At 37.0% G+C, this 9,701-nt stretch overlaps 3 protein-coding genes across 5 annotated transcripts in view; 1 reads left to right on the forward strand and 2 right to left on the reverse strand.

Moving 5' to 3' along the window:
- wu:fc21g02 lies at positions 1-6,650 on the forward strand. 3 transcript variants are annotated; one of them, XM_036214012.1, is made up of 11 exons: positions 1-422; positions 1,968-2,010; positions 2,391-2,524; positions 2,615-2,747; positions 3,067-3,339; positions 3,420-3,704; positions 3,787-3,974; positions 4,627-4,671; positions 4,788-4,874; positions 5,057-5,101; positions 5,195-6,650. In XM_036214012.1, exons 2-11 carry the CDS (start codon positions 1,971-1,973, stop codon positions 5,375-5,377), a joined length of 1,413 nt encoding a protein of 470 aa, XP_036069905.1. In that variant the 5' UTR covers positions 1-422; positions 1,968-1,970; the 3' UTR covers positions 5,378-6,650. The 3 variants fall into 3 exon arrangements, with proteins under 3 accessions (XP_036069905.1, XP_024139191.2, XP_036069906.1); XM_036214013.1 differs by lacking the exon at positions 1-422 and having other exon boundaries at positions 856-2,010; XM_024283423.2 differs by lacking the exons at positions 5,057-5,101; positions 5,195-6,650 and having other exon boundaries at positions 4,788-4,974.
- A 421-nt stretch (positions 6,651-7,071) lies between these two features.
- On the reverse strand, positions 7,072-8,975 carry LOC118597851 (E3 ubiquitin/ISG15 ligase TRIM25-like). The gene has a single exon (XM_024283419.2). It carries the CDS (start codon positions 8,973-8,975, stop codon positions 7,317-7,319), a length of 1,659 nt encoding a protein of 552 aa, XP_024139187.1. The 3' UTR covers positions 7,072-7,316.
- Positions 8,976-9,028: 53 nt separating this feature from the next.
- Positions 9,029-9,701, reverse strand: part of LOC112153311 (E3 ubiquitin/ISG15 ligase TRIM25-like) — a 4,643-nt gene continuing 3,970 nt past the window's right edge. Inside the window, exon 2 of the mRNA XM_036214057.1 lies at positions 9,029-9,068. Coding sequence (XP_036069950.1) covers positions 9,029-9,068 — 40 coding nt within the window. The remainder of the gene's footprint in view (positions 9,069-9,701) is intronic.

A 9,701-nucleotide genomic window follows, 5' to 3' on the forward strand; every position in this document is an offset into this window, starting at 1 on the left:
CAAAATATAACGGTATGAATGGCACAAGTTTTATTTATTTATTTTAGTTTAAAAAAAAAATGTAACTATGTACAAGTTTTACTGCAGTGACTTGCAGCTGCAGAGAAATGGGGGTAAAGTACCAAATACTTTGCCACTCCCAGGGCTGGATACAAGAGAATTTAATTATTATTGAGGTAAAATTTTAATTTTTCTATTTTTATTTCTATATTTCTACTCCTTTTGATACGCTAATGACACTGTGACGTCATCTAGTGACTTCTAGCAATGTTTAAAGTCAACCAACTGATTTTTCTAACTGGAGTCAGCAGTAATGCAACACGTTCCTCCCACATCCTGTTAAAGAGCTGCAATGGTTGTTCAGAGAGGCACCAGTGAAGATTTCCGCTGAAAGAAAACGCAAAAATTCTTCAAAGAATTAAGTAAGACCATTCTGTGCCTGATATGTGGTGCATTTTTTTTATTTATAATTTCTGTTGGTTTTAGGTAGCCACTTTTTTTTAGAAAACAAACGTTTTCAACACTATCATTGTCTTTCTGGAATTAATTTTTAATTGTTTGTTATACTACTTTTATGATCAACATGTATCATAGTTTTTCCTTCATGAATTTCATTTAATATTTAGTGTAACAGAAAAATTGTTCAGGAAATTTTTTTTCCTCAAACTTTCACTTTTGTTTCTGCTTAAAGAATCTTAGGCTGTATTCAGACTGGACACACAAGTGAACCAGTGCTCATTTCCTCCTGAATTCACCCAAGCTGACTCTGGTCCTGGACCAGGAACCGCACTCTGACCCATTTTTCGAGGTGGTCTCGAATTGTTTCCAATCGCACTGAATTTCAGTTCACTATGAGATTACTCAATCTGAATACAGATTGCTTTCACAGCGGAATAACTGGACCAAAAAGGGCCTCCGTATCCGGTGGTCAAATGATATTAACAGGTTAGGAATGAAGCGACCGTTGAGCTGCGGACAAATGTAAATCATTGATTGTTGTGTTGTCAAAGAAGAAATAACTGTTTACTCATCTTACCCTTCTTATATGCTTTTGGGTGTCTTGGTACGCAGGACGTGGTTGCTGCTCGACAATATTATAAACAGCGTAACTTCATACCCAACACCTCCTCAGTACTGCAGTTACTAGCATCCTCTGGGTTAAAGTACACACTCTTCTTTCCAGTTACCGTCTTGCAGAATGCCTCAGCTGAACCAAAGTAACTTAGTTACTCTAAACTGGCCCTAGGTGTGAATATATGTCTGCATGTGTGTGATTGTGTAGCCCTGTGACAGACTGACGACCTGTTCATGGCGTAGGCCGCCTTCACCTAACAGTAAGCTCTGGGAGCCCCGTGACCCTGTAAGGGATTAAACAGTTTTAGAAAATGCATGAATGGATGGGTTTTCATTTGATAATGACTAAAGGAACCTAGCTTGATCATAAAAGATAATAAACCACTTTTCACTATCAGGGCTCAACCACACATCCTCCGGAAGCAGGTTGAGACCACAGTCTTGACCTCCAGACCACCAGCCTACACTGGGAACAGTTATGATTATCTGCTCTTGATTCAAATCTTATGTTTTTCCACATTATTAACTCTACAAAGTGGCTCTAGATGGACGGTTTTGATGCCCATTCTAGTAGGGAAAAATAACAAGTTCTTTTTCCTGTTTTGGGCCAACAAAAGACGCGTGTAATGAAACACTGTTATTGATGACTATTGTAGTTTACAGTGTTTTTACTGTAAAGCTATAGAAGAGCATTATGCATCTGATAGACATCAATTTAGAGAGATCTATTACATATTGTGGTTTAGATCTCTGACAAATGACTTTTATAGCTATTTGCGTATTACAAACAATGACAAGCACCAATCATTTTTCTAGTCCAAGAATCTAAAGACTCGATTTTTTTTTTTTTCAGAGTCACATTACTGACTTCTTCACCTTCTCTTTTTCCATAGATCATGTTTCTGACTTTATTCGCAGTTTTTTACGTCCTCTTTGGTGAGTTCTCCTTATTTTCATTATTTTTTAGCAAAGAGTAGTTTTGGATTGAATTATAGAAGAAAAAATAAACACTTTTCAAAAAACATTTTCTTTGCATCTTTTCTCTTGGATTACTTAACACAAGATGTGTTTTTTCTTGTATACATTTTTTTTTATTTTATTTTCACAACTTGTGCACTTCCAGAGGTGAAAATGTCACATAAAGTGTCACTTATAGTCCAAAAAAGAAAAGTAGTTTAAAGAACCATTCTTTCCACATTTGTTTCATGAAGAGAAAATGTAGTGTTAGTTTTAGTATCAAGTTTAGAAACTTTTTTTTTTACTTTTTTTATTTCCACATCTCTATTCCTATTCATTTCTCTGTCTTCCTGCATAAGGTTCTTCCTGTGGTTTATCAGAAAAATCTCGGTGTTATGGGGACAGTGTAGATTTGGATTCATTTTCTTTGAACAAAAAGCTGTATTTCCATCCAGAAAGAGGAAGAAAAATATTACTGATGAACAATCGAGAGGTGAGTACTATTTGAGATAAATACATATAAATTTGTACAGACAGACACTCTGAGTTGAGTTAATAACTGATTGTTTTTACTTTCTCTTAGGCTATGGATCCACGACTCAAAGTTTCCACTAATTCAGTAAAACTAACACAGTTGACTGAAAAAGATAATGGAAAATTCTCTGTTTCAATCTATTATGGAAAAGTCCTCTATATACTTTTACTGACAGTCCTGGGTGAGAACTTCAGTCTTTGAATTCCTTTTTTGTCAAGTGCAAATTTAATATTACTGAATGCAAAAAAGAACACAGCTGTATATCTCCAAATCTAAATTTATCAAGAGTGTAGCAAAGTTTTAATCAGCTGCACCTAATGAATGAGTTTATATCCAAGGGTAACTGATAAAGTGTTTATAAGTAAACTGATATATCACAGTAGAGATCTATTGACATTTGATGTGTCTAGTTAATCAAACAATCCTAATTAAACCAAATTGCGGCTAAAGATTAACATCATTTCAACTGTATTTTATTACCTTACGGCCTTTTCTTCCAGATTGTACCACAAACATCTCGTTGTTTTATGGCGAGGAGTTGGTGCACAATGTTCCTAGCAATGCTGAACTTCTGGAGTTTACCCCTGTTCATGGAGTAGAGGAGCCTCAGCTTCTGTGGGAACGTGAAAACCCTCAAAACCATTCCAGAACACGGAGGAAAGTGAGCGAAAACGTCTTTATCATTTCCAAAGTCACCCAGGAAGACAATGGCGACTACAACTTTAGACAAGAAGACTCATCTTTGGTGAAACAGTTACGACTCAGTGTGAAAGGTGATGCTGGGAGAATCATGAAAGTTGTGTTTGACACAAGTCATTATGTTGTTATAAATTTAAAGTGTTCTCTTTGACAGAAAATACCAGTTACTATGATTTTGAAGAATATGAGGACGTCTTCTTTCCATTTCCTTGGGGCACCGGAAACTTCACTGTCACTTTTAAACCACAGGACAGAGAAGAAAATGCAACAATCATACGAGCAGGAAGTGTGGTCAGAAGCAGTAACCCTTTCTATCACAGAATTACAATTAAAAATTTTGGTATAGATATTTCTCATGTAGAATGCAGTGATGCCGGCACCTTTGAGTTCAGAGATTCTGCAGGAAATCTAGCTTTGATTTATTATGTGAACATTACTGGTGAGTCAAGATGCATCATTTTAAATGAGTTAATTTTTTTTTCCCAACACAATATAACAACCCTGAATATTTATGCTTTCAGAATCTCATCATTCATCATCAAACCTGAGTGTAAAGGTTGTTGATGTGTCTGTTGTTGTTCCTGTTGTTGTGGCTATCCTTGGGCTTCTCTGCTGTTGCTGTTACTGTTGTAAAAAGTACTGCTGTAAGAAGACCAAGCCTCCTTCTCCAGTTGCACAGACATTAATAGATCCAAAAGTGTATTATCATGTAAGTATGTATTTGAAAACATCTGTCCTTACCCTGCCTCTCTGTATGAGCAGTTTCTGACTCTTCTTTAGTCTCATCTCACCTGCAGCCTGTTTCCTTATCACTGTAGAAAACCCAGCTCATCCTCCTATTTCACTGCCAGATTGGTAGTTGATCTTTTTCGGATTTCTAATGCAGGCTTGCAAACCCACTCAGCATCACTTTAGGTCCTCTGCTACCAAGTCTAACCACTTTCCTGTTGTCTGCTATTTTGATCCACTCATCTTCTTACAACAGTGTATCAGCACAAAGGGATTCATTTTATTTTACTTTTAAAATGTAACCTCTTAATTACAGGATTTAAATGAGCCTGAAGGTTCAAGATTTTGTGCTGCACCTTATCCTGCAGCATTCCCTCTTCCAGCAGTGAATGATGGGATTTCTCACGATGTTGCACCGGCTTCTTCTGGACCTGTGGTAGGTGGAATAACAATTGAAAGTTGAGGGCTTCTGATCAGAAGATCAAAAGTTTGGTTCATGCCCTAAATATGAAATAATAGTAAAACAAGTGTTAAATATTAGGGTAATGGTTTCCCAGCTGATGATGTTTTCCTTTTAAAAAATGTATCAGGGATCATTAAGTTACAAATATTCTCCTTTTTTTTCTCCACAGGCATACCAACCAATAAATGAGGAAACAAACATCTCTCAGCCTGGGGTACAATAAAACGTTTTGAAATATTTGTCTTTTAAGCTTAAACTTAACTGGTTAATTAGTTTGTAGTGATTTGGACCTAATTACTATTAGTGTTTTTTCCTCTTTTTTGTTTTTAGGTTGTACTTCGAGCTTCAGATAAATCTGCTCCATCTTCATCTTCTGGAAACAACCCTCCGTCTTCAGATTATCAACCAGCGTTTGAGGTGAAAGAACTAAGTTCTAAGAACTAAGTTTGATCAGTGCAAAATTTCAAGATTACTTGCAAATGGTTACTGTAAAAAGGATGTAATTTGCTGAAAATAATAATGAAGCAAGAAGCTTTAGCTGTCTTGAAAACAGCTGGCTTTTATATTATATCCCCTTAAAAGTTTTTGTTTCTCCACAGACACACCAACCAACACATGAGGTGAAGAATATCTCTCAGCCTGAGGTAAATTGTCTTTCAAGCTCTGAAAAAAACTGGTAATCAATTTGTTGTCATTTGGGTATTTTGTTAATTTCTATTTTTTCTCTTTTCTTGTAGGTCACATCTCAAGCATCGAAGAAATCTGCTCCGTCTTCATCTTTTGGTTACAACCCTCTGTCTTCTTCAGACTATCAGCCAATATTCTTGGTGAAAGGACTAAACTCCACTTTTTATCTGCCTCTCAGTACAGAACCCTGTTTTACAGATGTTTTCAACTCAGATAAAATGAACTTTCTGTAAAAAAGAGTTATAGAGTTCTAACCCATGATGAGTGCATAGACTCAATGCTGAGGTTTAATTATTCTCTAAAAGACATTGGCTGTTCAAAGTTCTACACATTATTGGAAACTTGAATGGAGGTTAAAAAATGAAAGACAAAGATAAACAATAAACAGTGAGTTATTGGTTTAATAAAATATGGGCTACAGCTTACAGTCACTTCCAATACTCCTAACCTCAAATGTTCCTTTAGTTGCTAAAAGCCATTATCAAAATAAATTATTAATGCTACCACTACTACTGATTGCTGAATCACAATTCTGCATTAAAAGACCCACACCAATAAAATCTATGTTTTTGGTGTGTTTTTAGCATGTTCTTGTAGCATTTTTCTTATATTGAACGACATATATATGTAACAAAAAAAGATAAAAATGACATTTCTGAGTTTTTCTTCTTTGTCGTCTTGTGAATCAGGATCAGACAAAGAAATGCCATTTGAAAAAGCTTATTATTATATACAAACTACGTCTGGTGTGCCACAAGCTCCCTGCTCCACTCCATTCAGATACCTTCACTTGTAGATTAATAGATTTACGTACATTTTTATTTTCCTCGTTTAGCTTGGTAGCTTCGATATTGCTCACCATTTTTGCTGCACTGCTAATGTTAGGTTGGGGTTGTGAGGAGCTGTAAAATACCAGGAGAGTTTAAACAAAGGGAGGATGGGAAGGCTTAATCTGCTCCAACAGCCCACAACCCAGACTGCAATTTTTGATTTAGTACTGCCGCTCTGCAGAAGCTATGTTCTAGGAAACTAGACAGGTTTTCTTTATTTTTACCTAAACATATCATAATCATAATTAAAAGGCCACTTTTAAAATAGATCAAAAGGTGGTTTAGAGAGTTTAGGTCATAAAGCATCTCTTGTACGAAGCAGAAGTCTATGGCATTTCCTTTTTTTTTACAGCAATGCAACATTAATGGTATTTTAAAATTTTTTTCTTGCCAATTCTTTTAAATATTTTAATTTGCTGAGATACAGTTGTGAAGTCATCTTTGTGAGGTTATTACTTAATTAGTCAATTTTTTTGGTATAAATTTTGACTTTTCTTAGATGCTTCTGTGTGTATTTTGTGTGAAATTAAACTGATTTTCTTTGTTGATTATACAAAAGTTTACTGCAAATATATTTTTTCAATGTGTTTTTGTATTTTCTTGCAAAAATTCTTACCCTGATGGATTGTACGGAACAAATTTTTCATGATTGGTCTATTAAACAAATGAAATGCTCCATTGTTGTCAAACTATCTTAATTTCAGAAGGATGTTATTGGGATGACTATTATCTTCCACAGATGTTCCCTTGTGTTTAAGTGTCTTAAAGATGTGAATGGCGGAGTGATATCTGGTGTGGTCCAAGCGTTTGTGGTCTTTGCGTATGGTCTGACTTGTTTTCTTAAACAAACGATTAAGGAGTGTTCCAAAAATCTTAATTAACACTGTTTCTACATTTAAATCATTGAAGTAGAAAAGCTTTTTTGCATTAAATCTCTAGGAAAAACATCTGATTTTACTGAATGAAGACAAAAGAATTTAGATGTTTTTATTGTGAAATGATCAGAAACATGTTTTTCTGAAGAACAATGAAACAAAAACAAAAATGAAGAAAAATGAAAGAAAACAAAGTTGTAAATATCCTTCTTTCTACAAACACAATCTTCTCCACTGATTCCATTTGTGATGCAACTTCCTTCAGTTCACATGACAACAACACAAAAATATGAGTAAAACATTAAAATTTGAATTCAATCATATCCTAGAGTTCAAGAAAATAAAGATAAAACTCCAAAAGGTTTTGAGATTCATCTTCAAAAATGTTTCAAATACACATTCTTGAGATTTTTTCATTTCTCTTTTTCTTCTGACCACAAACATGTTTATTTCACTTCTTTCAGGAACTATTTGAGTTTACAGAACTCAGCTGTATCTCCAAACCAATCCAACCTCAGTCCAGCATGGAGCGGCTGAGTGAATGTGGTCTGGACTCTGTAGAGGAGAGTCATTCTTTCAGAGACGCTGTAGAAGGACAGAACACCGGCTCTGTGATCCAGGTACACTCCTACTCTGGAGGAAACACAAGCTGAGAAGGAGGTTTTTATGTTGTTGTGGAAAAACGAGAATCTGTTTGGAGAACAAAATAATGCCCACGATTTGTCATTTAGACCAAATCCACGTTGATCTCCAGATCTGCTGATGTTCTTGTATACAACTGCTACATAGACGAAAAATCCACTCCACTCCACCTCCCAGTAACAACGTCCAGTCAGACTCTCTCTACTCAGAACCTGAAAGAAATCAGTGAATCTGTCTGGATGATCAGAACAAAACTGCAGCTGTTCCATCATTGTCACCTTTCTGTTCTCCTCTGACAGTAACAGTCTTCTGTGTGCTGTGTTTGGATCCAGTGTGATTTGATGTGAATATTTGAAGAAGTCAGCTCTGCTCTTTGGTTGAGGTTCAGATTCTGGTTCTGGCAGCAGAACATCCACACGAGTGACTGTCAGCGAATATCTCAGAATATCCTGCAGTTTGTCTCTGAGCTCTGACACAGCTGCTGTCACATCCTCAAAGTATCTCAGAGGACGGACGTTGATGCTGGATGAGAGTGTGGACTCACTGAGTGGTGGCAGTGAGGGATAGTTGAGGAGAAACTGGCTGTGATCCTCTGTGAGTGAGAGCTGCTTCAGCTCAGCGTCTCTCCTCTTCAGCTCAGTGATCTCCTGCTCCAGCTCCTCCTGAAGATCTTTGACTCGACTCACTCCAGTTTGCTGCTGGGATCTGATCTGCTGCTTCACATCACGGCTTCTATTCTGGATGAGACGGATCATCTGAGTGAAGATCTTCTCACTGTCCTTCACTGTTTGATCAGCAGAGTGATTGATGGCCTCCGCCTCCTGTTGAAGCAGCTTCACCTCCTTCTCTCTGTCCTGGATTCTCTGCTGGATTTGTTGTTGACTCTCCTCCAGATCTCTCTGCCTCTCAGTCCTTTCTGCTGCAGCTGAGACTGTGTCATGTCCTCTATGTTCATCCACAGAGCAGAGATAACAGATACACTTCTGATCAGTGCGACAGAACATCTTCATCACCTCATCATGAATGGAGCAGATGTTCTCCTGCAGGTTCCCGGAGGGTTCCACCAGCTTGTGTTTCTTGAATGCAACTGCATCCAAATGAGGCTGAATGTGTTTCTCACAGTAAGAGGCCAGACAAATCAAACAGGACTTAATAGCTTTCAGTTTTCTTCCAGAGCAGACGTCACAGGACACATCTTCAAGTCCAGCATAGCAGTGATCAGCAGGAGCAGCTTGGAGTCCAGTCTTCTTCAGCTGATCCATTACAGCAGCAAACATGACATTTTTCACCAGAACAGGCCTCGGTGTGAAGGTCTTCCTACACTGAGGACAGCTGGGGATTTTCTCCTCTCCATCCCAGAATCCTTCAATACATTTCATGCAGTAGCTGTGTCCACAGGGAATAGTCACCGGATCCTTCAGCAGATCCAGACAGATGGAACAGCAGAAGCTCTCTTGATTCAGATCAACTTCTTTCTGCGCCATTTCGACTGTGTGAGTTTCACTTCCTCAAAACTAGTTTGACTCCGACCATCCAATCAGCTTCGTTCTTCTCTTACCAACAAAATGACAGAAGAGCTGCAGATCAGGAAGAGGAGAGCTTAAAACGACTTTTAAAAATGTTCACGTACATATAGTTTCCTGTTAGATACAGGGGCAGAGCTATGTGGGTCAGAGGAGGCAGCTCCTTCATCAAACAAAATTTACCCAACACTTGTGTTTAATTCAAAGAGTAACTGGAAAATAGTATCTATGGGTAAACAAGCTAAACATGTTTAAATAGTACATCACATAAGAGTTTTATTGAAGTTCGATAAGAGATCAAATAATCTTGATAAAACCAAACTGTGGTTTGAGATTAAAATCATTTAACTGTATTTTATTTCCAATTTGTTTTATTTTTATTTCCATTTTGTATGGATTTCCTTTCAGATTGTTTCAAAAGCATCTCGTTGTTTTACGGTGAAGAGTTGGTGCATGATGTTACTGCTGAACTTCTGGACTTCACCCCCTTTCAGAGACTAAACCAGTCACAGCTTTATTCTATGAAGTTCAAAGTAAATCTTGTTCATAGTCTTGTTACAGACAGGCTAATATATTGACATTTTTCATCAGGAACAATAAAAAAAACTTACATTACTTGAATATTTCTGATTTCTTTAATTATTCTCTTTTAAAATCAGTCCAACTTTAGAGACATGTGTGCATGTT

The sequence above is a fragment of the Oryzias melastigma genome, linkage group LG10 (genome assembly GCF_002922805.2).
Source record: "Oryzias melastigma strain HK-1 linkage group LG10, ASM292280v2, whole genome shotgun sequence".
NCBI classification, from domain to species: Eukaryota; Metazoa; Chordata; class Actinopteri; order Beloniformes; family Adrianichthyidae; genus Oryzias; species Oryzias melastigma.

What these genes read in the sequence shown, in the direction of transcription:
- wu:fc21g02 (XM_036214012.1), top strand. Translation starts at nt 1,971, where the DNA reads ATGTTTCTGACTTTATTCGCAGTTTTTTACGTCCTCTTTG. An exon ending in ACTTTTACTGACAGTCCTGG is followed by an intron (nt 2,748 to 3,066) that starts GTGAGAACTTCA and finishes CTTTTCTTCCAG; the next exon opens with ATTGTACCACAAACATCTCG. An exon ending in ATTATCAACCAGCGTTTGAG is followed by an intron (nt 4,875 to 5,056) that starts GTGAAAGAACTA and finishes GTTTCTCCACAG; the next exon opens with ACACACCAACCAACACATGA.
- LOC118597851 (XM_024283419.2), bottom strand. Translation starts at nt 8,975, where the DNA reads ATGGCGCAGAAAGAAGTTGATCTGAATCAAGAGAGCTTCTGCTGTTCC.